The sequence below is a fragment of the Mandrillus leucophaeus genome, unplaced genomic scaffold, assembly GCF_000951045.1.
Source record: "Mandrillus leucophaeus isolate KB7577 unplaced genomic scaffold, Mleu.le_1.0 Scaffold100, whole genome shotgun sequence".
In the NCBI taxonomy this organism is placed as follows: Eukaryota; Metazoa; Chordata; class Mammalia; order Primates; family Cercopithecidae; genus Mandrillus; species Mandrillus leucophaeus.
Window position 1 is genome coordinate 6,664,761 of NW_012098099.1, and position 18,055 is coordinate 6,682,815.

Here is an 18,055-nt window from a genome sequence, read left to right on the forward strand (position 1 = left end):
CCAGCTTCCCAGTCCTGCCTTTCTCTCTGTCTTCACCATCTCTCGGGTCCCTTCCCTCTGTTTTCCCGCCCAGACTAGGATTCAGACACCTCAACTCAATGTCTTATCTCATGGTGGCGGAGAGGACTCAGATGTCTGCCATGCATGTTTCAGTTTTCTGGACACAAGGCTAAGCTGCCTTTCCTGGCATGCCTGCATCTAGGTGGGGCACCACAGAGGGTCTCACCATAGCATGTGAGTAGGGCTGGCTATGTCACTGCTGGGCCCAGGGAGTTCAGCGTGTGTGTCTTCTTTACTCTCTCTCTTCCCCCATCTGCCAGCTGGACCACAGCAAGGTGACCTCGAAGTCCCATTCTGGACATGGCAAAGCCGCACAGTGGGAGAAGAACGAAACCCTGAATGACTGTACAGGGGAGGGCTCCCCACTAACTGCTCTGAGCTGTGACATGGTAGAGAGATAAATCTATGTAGTTTAAGATCATCAAAATTCAGGGAGTTGTCTGTTATAGCATTTAGCATATGCTAATTATGTACTCAATTTTCTTCTGTTTCTAAAGAAAGGAAAAGCAGGCCGTTCTACCTTTTTCATTTTAAGGGTATGATTACCAATCACCAGGGTATATACCCCAGATGTAGGGTTTTAAAAAAAAAAAAAAAAAAAAGGACAAGGGAGGTTTTGGAATTATTAAATTCTTACAACAGTGTTTCCCAGAAGGTACTTTGTGCAACACTAGTTCCCCCAGGAGTACACAGCAAAATTTAGAAAAGGAGGTTCCACGGCTTAATAATATTGGGAAATACAGAATGAAAGGCTATTTATAGGCTTCTTTGCTACAGGCCTTCTCAGGGCCTTTGATAGACAGTTGTACATTGTCTCTCTCCACAAGGGGGCTCTGTTGAACAGATTTGTCTCAACCCAAAAGACTAAAGAGCAAATTGGAGCAGAGCAAGAACTGGCTCCTTTCAGAGTGAAATTTGTACCTCTGGGTACCTTTAGAAGCAGAAATCACATTCTGCTAGGACCCTGCCCCAGCCTAGAGTGATTCTCCTAAAGCAGATCTTTGAATGACTCCCCCGCAGCAGAGGACCCAATCTAGGGGCGCCTGTTCCATCATCCACCTCGTCGTGTTGCATCAAACCCACCAAGGTTGTGGTGGTACCACGGTCCCTGGTGAAAGCAACAGGCCCCTCCCACCTCAGGGCCGTTGACGTGGAACCATCATGGCCTCTTGTTAGGAAGGCAAAGAAAAGACAGTCTCCAATTGCCCAGCAGCGACTGCAGTTGAATATATGATGTCGTATGGCTAAAGAGAAAGTTGGTAAGAATCATACCATGTGTGGCATGAAAGGAAAGATTGAGGAAGGACAACCAAGTTCTCAGTGGAACAGAGGAAACCAAGCCGGCATGACAAGCATTGGAGGGTGTACTTAGTGACAGTGTAGAGGTGACAAGAGGTGTTGTTGCCTAAATTCCATATGAGCACATTAGCAGTCAACCGCCTGCAAGCCTTCTGGCAAATAGAATGCAGCCTTGCGTCAATTTCTGAGGGAAAGGCTGTCCGAACTTGCTCTGAATCACATCCAACTGAATGGTGTAACCCTACAGTCTTCAAGCCTCAACACTAACTCTGAACTGTATCACTTGCCCCTGCCTGAAACCCGAGATTCCATTTCCTGCCATGATTGCAGCGCACAGAGCTCAGCAAACTAGTTGCTTGTAAGATACTTTTAAGACAAACTAAATGTACATTTTAGGTTTTAATCTCATCTGGAAGATGGCTAGTACCAACACCAGGAGAAGTCTCTGTCAGCTTAAACCAGAGGGGTCAATGTTGTCCCAAGAAAGGAAGTAGAATAAGGCCTGCCCTCGGTGGTGCTCATCAGTGACTCCCCCATCTGTGGCACACAAACGGAGCCAAAACGCCAGCTGGCATTATAGAAATCATCCAACACCCAGGACCCTGGACTGCCCCTTGTGTACTTAAGAACTCTAGTCATTGTCTACCTAGATTTGGCAGGGAAAACTGAATGTCCAGGCTGAAACTGTACCCTTCATCTCTCTAGATACCAAAGGCCAGCCATTCATGCTCCTCAACGTCAAATCACCCCTCAGAACCAGCAAGCACCAGCCGTGAGTCCAGCCTCTGCCGAGGAGAAACAGCGCCTGGAGCAGCTGCTGGGCCTTCACCACTCTCACTCTCCCCTCTGCTCTACCTCCTTTATTTGCGTTTCCCACAGTACCGGACATACCAAAGCACGATAGATCCCTGTCAAATGAGTGAAAACCAGGGGAAATACATGGAATAACGCCTTGATGAACTCTAGCTCCAACCAAAGTGTGACAGTCTCTTTTGCTCCCCTTGGTGTCTTCCCTGGATCTCCTGATTGTTCTCCAGCATCATCCTCTGGGAGTGTATGTTACAGATACAGTTCCCAGGCCTGCCATTAGACATTCTGCCAGTAGAGGCAGAGGGGAGAGCCCAAGAATCTGCATTCTGAAACCTCTGCTCAGGAGACACTCTGCACATAGAGTGTGAAGAATGCTGCCCTAGGTTCCTACTGCCGGCAGCCTTCCTTCTATCCAGAGTGAACTGCAGACCTGCCCATACCCACTCACTTCCTGCTTCCCTGAGGATGCCGAGGACGCCCATTGGCAGGCAGCCTCTCTCCTCTCTACCGCTGCCAAACCAGCGAACTCTGGCCTCTGAGAAAGAAGCACACCGTTCCCAGTCTTGCCCATAATCCCATCTCTACTGCCCCACTAGACCATCGCTGCTGCCCATGTGTGCTGTTAGATGAGATTCTGCTGCTTCCCCTCCATGTGAGAGGTCACACTCAATGTCCCCATTCTTTAAAAAAAAAAAAAAAAAAATTCAGGTCTATCTTCCCTTCATCACCAAACCCGTTAAAACTCCTGCCTATCCTGGTCCTCCTTATTCCCCACCTCCCCCTTACTCTTCAGTCCTCACTGCCTCCCCGCACCACTCTACAGAACCACCTGCAGCTCTGTCATGAAAATGATGCTGTGCTACACCCAAAGGGTGCTTTATAGCTCATGAAACACTTTCACACACATTTTGTCATTTGAACTTCATGACTCTGAATAAAGTATGTAATATCTCAGTCCCAAACTTCACGATCGTACCTCCTTCCAAATGTTTGCCATATCCTTTTGCCCCTCTGTTATTTACTAAGCATTTTTCTTAAATAGACTCACCTATTTTAATAAATTTATTTTGAAAGAAAAATGTATATTGTTCTTATTAATAATATCGTTGGTCTTAAATAAGAGACATTAGTATAAAGAAATTCAGTGAAAACAAAACAATGTTGTTCAATTTTAAAGTCAGAGACTCTGGCCTGTGGCTGACGGTGAACTCCTGAGCCCCTGGAGAAAGTCAGCTCTCCGGTTTCCCCCACTGCTCCCACCCAGAGGAGGAAGGCTCGCCCCACCTACTGGGCTTCCTCCTGGCCCTTGCAGGTCCACAGAGGCCTGTCTCACTCACAAAGGTCAATATCAACCCTTCTCCTGTCTCCAAAAGCCAGAATTTTCCCAGGACCTAGTCCCAGACACTGCTTTCCAACCACTGTCCAACCCACGAGGAGGAAGCTCCACCCCAGTCCCCCACAAAAGGGTCTCAGCAGAGCATCACACCCAGGTGCCCACAGAATTCTTTAATGGCCCATAGGAGAGACAAGAAATGGGGCACTGGGAGGACTTAGTGGGGGCCACACTCGAGTGACCACGTTTCCAGCATTTCCTTTCTAAGTCTAGCCAGAAATGATTTCCTGACAAGGCTTAGAGCCCACAGTCCATTCATATTATGTCTTAAAATGAGGATGCTGCAGCCATTGTGAAAAACAGTACGGAGGGTCCTCAAAAAAGTAAGCGTAGAATTACCATTTGATCCACCAATTTCACTTCTGGGCGTGTACACAAAGAAATCAAAAGCAGGGCCTTGAAGAGATATTTGTATGCCCATGTTCATAGCAGCATTATTCACAAAATCCAAAGGCGGAAATAACCCAAGTGTCCTGGATAGTTGAATGAATAAGCAAAATGTGGTCAATCCGTACAATGAAATATTATTCAGCCTTAAAATGATAGGAAATTCTGACACATGCTGCAACACAGATTAACTTGAAGATATTATGTGAAGTGAAAGAAGCCGGATATAAAAGGACAAGTATTATACAATTCTACTTATATGTGATACCTGGCGTAGTCAAAGTAATGGAGACAGAAAGTATTAATGGTGGTTGTCTGGGGCTGGGGAAGGGGGGATGGAGAATGATTATTTAATGGATATAGAGTTTCAGTTTGGGTTCATTTAAAAGTTCTGGAGATAGGCCAGGCGCAGTGGCTTATGCCTGTAATCCCAGCACTTTGAGAGGCTGAGATGGAAGGATTTCCAGGAGTTCAAAGTTGCAGTGAGCTATGATCACACTACTGCACTCCAGCCTGGGTAGGAGAGCGAGACCCTGTCTCAAAAATTAAAAAAATAAAAAAAAGTTCTGGAGATAGTGGTAATAATTGTACAACAATGTGAATGTACTTCATGCTACCGAACTGTACACTTAAAAATGGTTAAAGTGGTGATTTTTATATTGTATGTATTTTATATTATATATATTTTATCACAATAAAAATTGGGCTCAGCAGTTAAGTATTACAAAGGCATTACAGTCATACTAACATCAAATTGAAACTTTCTATTTCACCAAATTCAGAGTGAAATTGAACTGAAAAGCAGATTGCTTTCTTACTGTGTGATTCAATATTATTTTGAAGGTCACATTACAGTATCTTCAAAATCACCAACCGATTTTGATATGTTTATCAAGTTTGGGGAAAACACTCTAGTATCTTACATAGTTATTACACTGATGAGGACAGTAATAATGAATCCCAGACATAATAGATGTAATAAGTGGATTCCCCAAGGTCACACATAGTAAGTGGCTTGATAGAGGCTATTCTGATTCCTGATTTGATGTCAGTCTCATTCATCTACAGAGTTCCTTCGCCTTTCTCCTCCTCTTCTTCTCCTTTGGCATCCAAGACTGAACTCCTTTTGTTCTCCTTCCTGTTTTTCTTCCTCTATTTTTTGTGGGTTTTGTTAAATTAATAGACTTCATTTTTTAGAGCAATTTTAGGTTTACAGAAAAATTGAGCAGAAAGTACAGAGAGTTTCCACATAACTTCCCCCTACCCCCGCCAACCTCCCCATTATTAATATCTTGCATTAGCATGGTATGTTTGTTATAATAGATGAGCTAATACTGATAATTATTAAAGCCCACAGTTTACATTATGGTGCATTCTTTGTCTTGTCCATTCTATTGGTTTTGATAAACGTATAATGACAGGCATCCACCACTACAGAATCGTATAGTTCCACTGCCCTAAAAATCCCATTTGTTTCTCTTGATTCGCCCACGTTTAGAGATTTCCCAGAGTTCTGGCCCTCTCCTCTTTCTCTCCTTGCTTTACTGGGGCAGAAAATGCCCCTTGGGGGATCCCTTCCTCCCCACATTTCCAGGGATCACTTCCATCTTGACAACTCTCTGAGCGACCTCCCTGCTGGCCTGCTGCCCAGCACCACTGGGATGTGGAAGAAACCCCACTGTATTGTGTGTCTCCGCCCCCTACTCCTGACCACCTATTTCTCTTAATGACAAGCCATCCTCCTAGTCACCTCATCACCCTGGAATCAACTTTGGCTCTTCCCTTCTTATCCTTTGAGGCAGAGGCTTTAAAAGGGGGCAGGGGGCAGTGACAGGTTGGAGTCATGTTTGCAATGATTGTAGACTCTCTGGCTGCGGGAATCTATCTTCAAGTCCTCTGACCCATGCAAGGTGAATGGCAAAAATAATGACCTGGTGAGCCAGCAGCCACTTTCACAGAAGAAGTGCTTCTTTGTAGTCAACCCAGGAAAGACCCCTCCTTCTATTTTCACATCAAACAGGTCTTTCCCTCCCCACCCCCTCGGCTGCCTTTGATGTCTCTCTTCTCTGACCCAGGTCTTGGCACTGGTGGGAAAGAAACTCAGGATGAGACCAGATTTGCTGATCACCAATAGAATGATTGAGCTTATTCTCTGAGGGAAACGTTCAAAGAATTTATTAACGGTCTATTTTAAATATAAACTCATCAATTTAATAAAAATGTACTGTACAAGGCTGTCTGACCCAATGTTTGCCCTCAAGTACTTCACTGAAAAGTTGAGAAGAAACCCACGTAAATAAGGAATGAAAATTCAGTGTGATGTACTGTGTAATTATAGAAGTCAGGAGATGACAAACGAATGTATTGGGGCTAGGATTGTGTCCAGGTGCACGTAACAAGAAACAGTGACATAACCAAATAGGAGTCATTTTTCCCAAATAACAGAAAGTGCAGAGCTGTGTAGTCAGTCCAGGGAGGTAGCACCAGAAGCTCCATTAAGCCATCAGGTCTCAAACTCCCTTTATCATTCCCCTCCCACCATCCCTCATTTGTGACTTTCATCTTTATGCCTATAAGATGACTGCTTGCACATCCAGACATCGAATACGGGTTTTGGACATGAAAAACAGCTAACAGTGAAGGTCAAAAGGCATGTACCAAGTGAGACTGTCTCTTTTAACCAGGAAATTAAGAGCTGTTCAGGAAGCTCCACCCAATAGACATCCACATACACCTCATCGGCTAGAATGATGTCATGGGGATCAGGCACAAGTGAGCTAGGAATTCAATTTTATAAAGTGGGCACATTGCTGCACTGAACAAAATTGGAGATCAGTGAAAAAGGAAGATCTGGGACAAGCCAGCCACCATGTGGTGAAGACACTCCATCAGCTGTATAGAGAGGTCCATGTGGTGAGGAACTGAGGCATCCTGTCAGCCACCAGCACTAACATATCAGCTGTGTGCTCAAGCCACTTTAGAAGCAGTTCCTCCAGCCCCATCAAGCCTTCAGATAACTGCAGCCCCAGTTGTAACCCAACGCAATGTCATGAGACCCTCAGCTACAATCACGCAACTAACCCCTCTTGGATTTCTGTGTTAGTCTGTTTGGGCTGCTATTACGAAAATACCATAGACCAGGTAGCTTATAAACAGCAGAAATTTATTTATCATGGTTCTACAAGCTGGGAGTCCAAGATCAAAGTGCCAGCAGATTCAGTGTCTAGTAAGGGCCTTCTTCCTGGTTCACAGACAGCCATCTTTTTTGCGGCATTTTCACATGACACAAGGGGCAAGAAGGTCTCTTTCATAAGGGCACTAATCCCATTCATGATGGCTCTGCCCTCATGATCTAATCACCTCCAAAAGGCCCCACCTCCTCCTAATACCATCACATTGGGGGTTAGAACTTCAACATAAGAATTTTGAGGAGACACAAATGTTCACACCATAGCAATTCATAACTCTCAGAAATGGCATGAGACCATAAGTGATTACTGCTGCTTCAATGAAGTTTGGGGCTAATTTGTTAAGATTAACTCATGACTAATGCAGAAAATGAGAAAGAAGAGATGGGGGAAATGTGGATTGGGCAACTAGCCATGCCTACCACAAAGAGAGGATAGTTGAAAATTTCTTTCAGAGTTGGATAAATCTTTGAAGAAGCAATAATGTATTAACAAGGTGTACAAGAATAAAACAACTTGCCAGGCTGAGAAGGAAAGTCTATGGGGAAATCCTTTGGATAAGGAGAATCCATGCCTAATTAACTGAGCCCACACACTGTATGGATATTAGGTTTAGAGGAAGCACTGCTACTTCCAGCTTGTTCATTGGTGGCACCAGCAGGGTGGGGTTTGAGGTGGTGTTGGGGAGAGAAAAGTGAAAGAAGCAGTAGATGTATGTGAGAGCTGAATCATAAGGGGCCTTGACATTCTCATTTAAAATCTTAGTTTTGATTGGAGTTTTGATGGAGGGTCTGAAGGCTCTGAAGAGGGGATACTCATGATCAGATTCTATTTGAAAAAGATCACATTGGCAGTAGTGAGGAGCATAAACTAGATACAGACTTCCTAGGCCATTTAGAGGAAAGTTCTGTTGATGAAATTAGATGAACAAAACATGGCATTTAGGTATTTTGAGTTTTTGCAGAGATCATGGGCCCTTTCATGATGCCTAAAAGGAGCAGAAAATGGTGCATCCTTATATCAAAAATACAAGTAATGTACAATAGGCAGAGAATAGCTGCCTGACTCTGGACTTAGAGCTCAGCCTAAATCATACCCTGCTACACACCCTGATGCACAATGAGATGCCGCTTCACACTTATCAGAATGGCTGAAATCCAAAACACTGACACCAATGCTGGCAAAGATGTGGGCCAACAGGAATGCTGCTTCACTGCTGGTGGGAATGCAAACTGATACCGCCCCTTTGGAAGACAGTTGCACAGTTTCTGCTACTTAGGCAATGCCTCACCATTGGAGACCCTCTGAACCTTGGAACCCTCTCCAGCAAAATGAGGATAATGATGGAGTTACCACATCGCCAAGAGTGAGCTTCAGAAATAACTTATGTAAAGATCCCAGCAAAATGCCTGGCAAGCTGTGGGATCTATCTGGTACTCTTCAGTTGATTGTCTCATTATCTGCAAAACTGTTTAGTCAGCAAGAGGGTACTGGGCCAAGTCACCCACTTCACAAGTAAGGAAACCCTAACAAAGATGATTTATGATTTATGGCAGAGCTAAGATTTGAATCTGGGTGTCTTGATTGTCAATTCAATGTTGCTCCCCTCAGCAATGACATGCAGCCAAGCAATTACACTATTGGTAGTGAAAATAAAAGTTAAAAAGTTCTGATGAAAGATAAAATAATCTAAATAAAAGCACAGGATTATTCCCACAAGATGCATCTTCAGCCTTCTCTCCCCTGCTCTCAATCCACGTCTCCACCTGTATTAGTCCGTTTCCACGCTGCTGATAAAGACATACCCAAGAGTGGGTAATTTCCAAAGAAAAAGAGGTTTAATGGACTCACAGTTCCACCTGGCTGGGGAGGCCTCATATTCACAGCAGAAGGCGAAAGGCATGTTTTACGTGGCATCAGGCAAGACAGAAGTGCCGAGCAAAAGAGGAAAAAGCCCCTTATAAAACCATTGGATCTCTTGAGAACTCACTCACTATCACAAAAACCGCATGAGGGGGACTGACCCCATGATTCAATTACCTCCCACTGGTCTCTCCCACAACATGTGGGGCTTATGGGAACAATTCAAGATGAGATTTTGGTGGGGACACAGCCAAACCATATCTCCACCCATCTTACTGCCGCTCCATCTGACTCTTATTCATAATGTACCATAAGGTGCTGCGGAAGAGGATCATGCTTTTCTGTGAATCATCTCACTTTACCCTCACAGGTGTTCAGTGAGTAAGCGGCAATTGCCGCTTGGCTTTGTCACATTTGTTACAGGTGCATTACTTTCGTTCAGAAGAAATTGAGGTTCTAGTATGGCTGGTTTTTGAGTATGTAAAGTTAAACAAGCACGATCTCAGCCCTGGAGGAGTCCAGTATTCAGTGGGGAAAACAGGCCTTGAATGAACGCCTAGTATGCCAGATGATAAACCCTACCCTAGAGAGATAAACAACCTGCCCTGAAGAGCACAGACAAGGAATTTCACTGTAGTTCTGAGTGTCAGTGAGGAAGATGGATGAACCCCGAAGTTAGAATAAGGGTGCCCTTGAGTTAGGCTTTGAAGGATGAGTAGAAGCTCACCAGAAAGAAAAATGTTTGAGCCAAATGGGAGTAGCAAGAGTGGTGTCCAGGAGCACAGACACTGAACTGTTGAGGAATTGAAAGAATGTGGGCAGTGCTGGAGGAGTGCATGCCTAGGCAGGGAGTGGCAAGAGATGAGGCTGGAAAGACAGGCTGAGGCCTTGATGCCTCTTCAGAGAGGGAGGTGAGGCTTCATTTCAAAGATAGTGAGGAGTACCTGGGAGGTTTGTGAGCACTGAATTCAACTCTTAGGCTTTTGGACGAGGCATCTATCATGGGCTCCTCCTTCTGACACCATGTCTTGTCTTACAGTACCAAGGCTGTTCACCCCGCAGAATCTCACAGCGAACGCAGACCATCCATTTTACTAGGGACTGAGTCTGTCCCTTTTGTGAGCCCACTGGAGTGACAAATGAGGCATAATGGGAGTAACATACATGATCAAGAGACACTTATCTAGCCAATCCATTTGTTCATGAGGGCGATTTATCAAGAAAGCAAACCCACTGCCAAGCTGGGGGAGCAGGAGTCTCCTGGAGCTGATGCACGTTTGCTGGCAGAGCATTAACATCACTGAGCTCCACACTCAGAGGGCCACCGCAGCTCCCTGGCCATGGCAGTGCCTCCCCGCCATCCACAGGACTGTTTGGGAGGGGACCTCCTAGGCCACGGCACCATACTAGCGGCACCAACCAAGCAGAAAGGCCTTAGGGTCCACGGAAGTTGTCATGAGCCCTTCGGGCTCCACTAATGTGATTTGTAGCCCTCATGGTGACCACATCTGGGGGCCAACCCGGGTCTTCCAAGAAGACACTGGGCGCCACTAGGACTGAAGAAGTTATTTATCACCTGCAGCATCCAGGATTGCAGGAGGAGGGAAGCATAGACAACGACCGGCCACCCATGGTTCAAGAAACACCCTGCCCAAATATTATTCTGCACCAGGCATTTACTGCCCTTCTCAGCAGCCCTCTGGATTCCGGCTCTGGGCCAGTGCCATGCCCTGTGGGAGGAAGCCCTTTCCATCCCCACCATCCCATCCAGCCTTCTCAGGTGACATCGGACCCAGCCAAGGAGCTTACCAATCTAACTGGCGAGGGACCGCCTCACTGCCCGTGAGACACATAAGTAACTTGGGGCCAGGACCTCCTGTTGTTTTGTAACATAAGTACTTTCCACCCAGGGTGCATAAGTCAAGGAGGGTTTGATTGTGGAGTCCAAATCGCTGCTATCGCAGTGTTATTGTAGCCTCCCATTCTTCCTTCTGATTACTCCGCTCAACATAATCTACAGCGGTCAGCGATAAACCTGCTGGCACTCAATTTATAGGCAAACAATTCCTGTCTCTTGTCAGACGCTTATCTTTTCCAGCAGTCAAAGAAAAACTATATATAGTGTCTCTCTGGCGTCTAATCCTCTGTTTTTTTCGACAGAAGGGAGACATCAAGGTTTTATGTTGGGTGAAAGGGAGCAGAGTTTAGCTTCTTCCTGGAACATAACAAATGGCTGTGTACCAGGGTGGAGCCGGCTGGCAGCGCAGGGCTGGCTGTAGAAAGAAGAGGCAAGGGAGGGGGAGGAGCAAAGCTGGAGATGAGGCCATGACGCAGCAGCCTGCAGGTGATTAGCCCAACGCACAAACCAGGTGAGACAAAGGCAGGATTGGTGTTGGGAAGGAAAATGGCAATAAGACAAATAACCAAGAGTGGTCCTCTAGAAAACCCTCCACTTTTCTTCCCAGAACTCGGTGTCATAGTAATGCCATAGGAAGTCTGTACAGTGCTTTCTTTATGAAGCATTTTCACACTGTATGATTGCATTCCCATGGTAATCCCATAAGGCAGGTTGAGATAAGAACTACTCCCATTTTTAGATGAGAAAATAGACATGCTAAATGTGCTTGCCAAAGGTCACAGCACTGATAAGTAATAAAGAGAAGGATAAAAAGTCCTGGCTTTCTGACATTTAATCCACTGCTTTTCCCATTCACTCCATTGTAGGGTTTATTCACCTTAGGTTAACTCAGTTGCACCTGCACACAGTCACACACACACACACACACACACACACACCCCCCAACACTACCAGCAGCCAAATAGAAGGAAACATAGAGAAGTGGCCAAAACTTTTTTCTTATGGTGATATTTATAATACTGTCTGTCCTCTATAGAGAAGTAATTGATTACTGCTCAGAAATTATTCTTAGCACTTCATAAAAAAAGCCAAAATTAATTAGACATCAGCAAAAGAAACCTTCGTTTAATTGGCTGTTTTCTGTCCTCCACTTTTGGAGACAAAAAAATGCCCCAAAAAACAAGTTGATAAAACAGATTTTTTTTGGCCGGGTGTGGTGACTCACGCCTATAATCCCAGCACTCTGAGAGGTGGAGGTGGGCAGATCACCTGAGGTTGGGAGTTCAAGATCAGCCTGACCAACATGGAGAAACCCCATCTCTACTAAAAATGCAAAGTTAGCCAGGCAAGGTGGTGCATGCCTATAGTCCCAGCTACTCGGGAGGCTGAGGCAGGAGAATTGCATGAACCCAGGAGGCAGAGGTTGCAGTGAGCCGAGATCGTGTCATTGCACTCCAGTCTGGGCAACAAGAATGAGACTCCACCTCAAAATAACAGAAAAAAAAATGATTTTTTTTGACAGTGTCTCTCTCTGCTGCCCATGCTGAAATGCGGTGACACAATTATGGCTCACTGCATTCTCGACCTCCCAGGCTGAAGCAATCCTCCTGCTTCAACTTCCCAAGTAGCTGGGACTACAGCCACCATGCCTTGCTAAGTTTTGTATATGTATATGTATATGTATATGATGTATATGTATATATGTTGCCCAGGCTGGTCTTGAACTCCTGGACTCAAGCAATCATCCTGCCTCAGCCTCCCAAAGAGCTGGGATTACAGGCAAGAGCCACTGCACCTGGTTAACATTTTATTAAGGTCATGACCCAAGATTGCTCAGCTCAAGTTCCAAAGCTACAGCCCTAGTCCTCTACTGCATGAGCAAAAAGCGTGCATCCTGTTTGCTCTGCTTCCTAAAACAGAAAAGATATATGCAGTTAAGGCAAAACTGCATCAAGAATTAAAACCCAAAAGGGGGTTTTGGTTACCATAAAATTAAAAGAATAGTGCTCCCCATTTCCCAAGTGTTCCAGGTAACCAAAGCTTATCTCTACAGGACTTTAGGAGGCTTGTAAAATACTTAGTAGAACAAAATACACTAATTGCATGTTAAAGGAAAGCACCTACCAGCTTTAAATGAATTTTTAGGGTATAGCCCCATTCTTTATCCCGATTCCAGATCAAATTCCTCTACCAGAAGTACTGTGACAATTGAAATTGAATCTTTCTTTCCCCACTTCTGGTCCTGACCATGCTTGTTTCTGACAAGGCTTCGTCAACAGCTATACTTCTTAATGAGGACTGCTCTGGGCAGCCATGTGTGATGTAGGTCCGGGAAGGAGGGGGATTCAGGCAAACTGGAGACAAATCCCAGACTTATGAGATGCCTAGCAAGTGTCTAGCAGATGCAGGGCAGAGCCATGTGAGGCTCAGGAGGGTGTAAGGAAGCTGTTTTGACCCAAAACAAGAAGAGAAGACTGGAGCCCAGACAACAGGGTCTTGGTCCTCATGGAAGAAAGGAACTGAGATGTGACATTGGACCTTGGAGCAGAGGCCACAGGCCCTGCTCTGCCCTTGAGGAGCTGCCAGTGGACTATCAAGGCGATAAGTGCCATGCACAAGAACAAGGAACTATGGGGGCCCAGGAGAGATGGTAAGTGGGTCTGATCATGTAGTTCAGGCAAGGTTTCATGCTGAAGGTGACACTTGAGAGGAGACTTGAAGGATTTTTCTAGAAGGAGGAGGGTAGGGGCCACTAGGTTGAAGGAACAGCTTGAGCAAAATTAAGGAGGTTGCAGTGGGTGAAATGGTGGTCCCCAAAAGATATGCCCACATCCTAAGCCCTAAAAGCTGTGAATGTGGCCTTGTCTGGATAAGGGATCTTTGCAATCTGGGTGGGCCCTAAGTCCAATGACACATACAGAAAGATGCCACACAGAGGAGAGACATACAGAGGAAAGGAGAAGGCCACGTGCAGGAGGCGGCAGGGATTGGAGTGATGCAGCCCCAGTCAAGGTGTACCTAGAGTCAGCAGAGCCTGAAGGAGGCATAGAAGGACCTCCCCTGGAGCCTCTAAAGGAAGCATGGTCCTGCCAATGCCTTGATTTTGAATGTCGGGCCTCCAGAACTGTAGGAATAAATGTCTGCTGTTTCAGCCATCCAAGTGTCTAGTCATTTGCTGCAGCAGTCACAATAAACTAATAGACAGCTATGAAAGGAACCCTAGTCCTGGGCCTGTTTGTCCCGAGAGCCACTCCTCATCCATTTCCTGCTCAACTGTCTATAGCAGGAGCTCACCCCTGCAGGCTGTGTTTCCCCAGCTGCCCCAGATCCCAGGGGGCTCAGCCAAGGAGACACTGACAAGAGCCTGAGGGTGGGAGGAAGAGAGCAGCCAGGGACCTTCCTCCCTCCTCTCTCAGCCTTGAGTGGCATCTCCAGTCAGTGTCCATCTCCTCCACAGCTCCAGCTCCCACCACATAGGATCACTGTGATTCCCGGGTCCCCTGAATGACGCCAGCCTCTCGCTGGAGCTGAAAGTCATGATCGCTTCTGGGATAATGACTCCAGAGTGACTAGAGCACAGAACGGATGCAGGGAGGGAAAGCAACAATTTTTCCAGACTAGGGGCGCAGGGGGCAATGGTTTCTGGATGAAACTGTTCCACCTCAGATCATCAGACATTATACTCTCATAAGGAGCATGCACCCTAGATCCCTCGCATGCGCAGTTCACAAAAGGATTCACACTCCTATGAGAATCTAATGCGGTGGGTGAGCTGATCTGGAGGAGACAGAGCTCAGGCAGTAAGTTTCGCTCACCTGCCACTCACTTCCTGCTGCTCCTAACAGGCCACAGACCATATACTGGTACCGATACATGGCCCGGGGGTTGGGGACCCCTGGGCTACTCCACAAACACTGAAATGACATTGGCACAAACAGCAGGGTCTGGGGGCTCCTCTCCAAGGGCAAGCATCAGCAGAAGCTGCAAGCTGTCATCCCTGACTTGACATCCACCGGTACCCAGCTGGTCGTCATGAAGGTGCCAGACATTTCTTGGTAGCAGATTGTATTCGTTTCCTGAGATGACCATGACAAAGTATCAGACTGTGTGACTTCAACAACAGAAATATATTTTCTCACCATTCTGAAGGCTGGAAGTCTGAGATCAGCATGTCTACTTCTTCCAAGGTAGGGCTGGTTCCTTCTGAGGACCCTGTCCCTGGCTAGCAGGTGAGCGTCTTCTCCCTGTGTCTTCATATGGTCTTTCCCTTTGTGTGTGTGCCCTCATTTCTTCTCCTTATAAGAACATCAGTTACATGGGATTAAGGACCAGCCTAACAAACTCCTTTTACCATAATTACATATTAAAGGCCCTCTTTGCAAATACAGTCACACTCTGAAGTACTGAGGGCTAGGATTTCACATATGGATTTTGGGGAGCAAAATGCAGCCCCTAGTCGGGACCTAGGTGTCAGTAGCAGACAGAGAGAGTGGAAGATATAGAATGTCCCGTGGGAACTGCACACACCCAGCAGAAGAGGCCAGCGCAGGTGGAAGGAAGGAAATGGAAGGTGCCTTGGAGGAGCCGACCTGACTACTTGGGCAAGTCACTACTGGACTCACTTCTGAGAGCATGTGAAAAACCCCAAGGATGCCCAGAAAGCTCTAGCTGAGGTGGTGGTGGTGGCTGGGATGGAAAAGAGTCAGTGAACAAAAGGTTTGCATTATTAATGAAACTCTGTACCCACAGGTTGATGAAATCAATTGTACCCACAGGTTGATGAAATCTATTAGGGAGAAACCTGTAGATTTTGGAAGGAATTAAGTTCTTCCTATGGCCCGGCCCTCCCCACCACAACACAAACATACACAGGTAGTGTCTGGCCTCCTTTACATGGCATCCCTGCAGAGGTGAAAACAAGAAACCAGGCCATGCAGAGAGTCATTGCAAGTAAAGGGAGACTCAGATAGAGGCTGCGGGAGCCGGCCCGGCTACGTTTGTGTGTTGGCCACATGCAGCCTGTGCGGCCGCTCCAGGACCCTAAGCCTATGTCCAAGGGAGCCATAGACACGTGCTTTTGCTGATGAGCCACAATTTATTAATAGGAGACTCTGTGGGGTGCACCGCAATAAATTGTGATTCGTGAAATTTATAAACTGAGATAGCACTAGCAAAAGGTACTGTGCATTGTAATTCTCTCGACCTGACAAATGAACTGCTTTGAGCAGCGACAGCTTCAGCCAAGTAAGAGAAATAAATCAGCCGGTGGAACTGTGGTAAGAAAGCAAACAGTTTTATTGGTCTACAAATCTTGAGAAATGTTGATTAAGTCAGATCTGGAACCCCCTCATAGTCGTTTTACAAGTTGCTTTATCCCAGAGACCCCCCAGGCCTCTCAGTATTACCACAATCTCCCAGGAAAAACGAGGAGTGAGTTACACTGTGTTTAGGACAGGAAACAAAAATATATACTTTTATGGTCCTGGGAAAAGGTAAGTCCGACCATTCATTCGAGGAGGCTTCTGTATTCCCCAGGACTATATTAGAGGAAAACTCGTGGAAGCCTTTCCACACCTGATAACCTCTCAGTCTCCAGAGAGCAAAGAATAGAAAATACCTTGAGTTGTGGAAGCAACTGTGTGAAAACAAATTTAGAATAAATGAGACTGATCAGAGATTAGTGTTTGAACTAACAAACTATGGGTTTACTTGGCAAGTTAAGGGTAGAAACATGAATGCAGTGGGCCATGTTGAAACTGTAGACCCTAGAACAAACGGCTTTAAACTGTATTTATGTCTTGAGAGAACCCATTTGCTATCAAATAACTAATTACACTCCAGTCTGTTCATTGAACGAAGCCCCAAAAGACTCCCTTCCAGAAAGCGGTCTGGTTTCATTTCGTCCTTCCAGAAAGCCAATGGTTACATTTATTTTTAAATGTAGCCTTCAATTTCAAAATGTCATAGTCCAGACTTGTCTTCCTTCAGTTGATACAAACTACCAGGCAGGAACTATTTAATTCAGAAGTTTCTTTGCAAGACCCCAGGAGGAGAGAGGTAGCAACTTCAGAGAAGGGAAGGTTAGGAAAATATTGATTAGCCATCTATGTGCCAGGCAGCATGTTCAGGGCCTCACAACCTTCGAGAAGCTATTATCACCTCATTTTAGACAGGAGACTGAAACTCAGAGATGATCATTAATTTGCCATGGCCACTCAGCTTTGATTGGAAAAGGCAGGGACGGACTGACAACTAAGTTCATGCCCGTTCCAGGGTATCATGTCACCTTTCAAAATTGAGGACCCTAGAATCTTCCAGTTGATCACTCTCTCCATGTCCCCCAGCCTCTTTCTGCCTGCAGATGCAGATTTAACTGGATCCCAGAGACGATCACTACCTCCCTTATTCTTCACCATCTCTATGGAAGGAACCCCCACCTCCTCCCTGGGGCAAGATGCATAGGAAACTGAGTCTGCGCCACCCATGGGCCAAGGCTGCCATGCTTGGACAGAGAGGCCAGGCATTCCGGACAACACCCCCTCCACCTCCTTCCACAAGGAGAGGCTGCGGGGTAGGGTGAGGAGGTGCTAGGGAGTTTCCAGTTTCAGGAGCTGGTTGCCCTAAGATGGAGAAAGACAGGTCACAGCGGTGCTCCGGTGCAGATTTGAACAATTTGTTGCAACCACAGGAAACTTCCGAAATGTCTTTCCCAGCAGCTCTGGCTCAGCCAGGAGCAGGAGCATGTTTGTATGGCCGCAGGGCACCGGCAGCAGCGCTCTGTACTCTCCCGGCTCCCTGTGGCAACGGGAGCGAAAACTTCGGGGGGTCAGGCATAGAAACCACGGCAATGAAATCTGACTTCAAAAACACAGATGCCGCGATGTCCACTTCCAGAACACACAATGTCTGGACGGCTCACCAACAAGATTCCTGCCACCTGAGGTGGAGGCAGGGCGGGAGGTGTGCCTCCGGCCTTGTGGCTTGTGGGGAAAGACCTGTCTCCCTTGCCCCCGCCCCCGCCCTCGGCCTTCACTCTCGCTGCTCATGCCTGCATTGTTGCGGAACTCTCAAGTGAGTGTTCTCTAACCACCCCAGTGGCCTCATTCCCAAACACTCCTCCCATCACTTTACCCCCAGCTCTAAAAATTGTTCGCGCTTTCTCTTAGCCTAGAGCCATGCTTGAAGGAGGATAGAATT

The 18,055-nt window shown here is 46.3% G+C and overlaps 1 protein-coding gene across 1 annotated transcript; it reads right to left on the reverse strand.

The window, feature by feature from the left end:
- Positions 1–17,055: 17,055 nt before the first annotated feature.
- LOC105534424 lies at positions 17,056–17,692 on the reverse strand. The gene is given in 2 exon segments (XM_011973146.1): positions 17,056–17,400; positions 17,402–17,692. Coding segments are annotated over 2 exon segments (636 nt in total).
- Between the last annotated feature and the right edge of the window lie 363 nt (positions 17,693–18,055).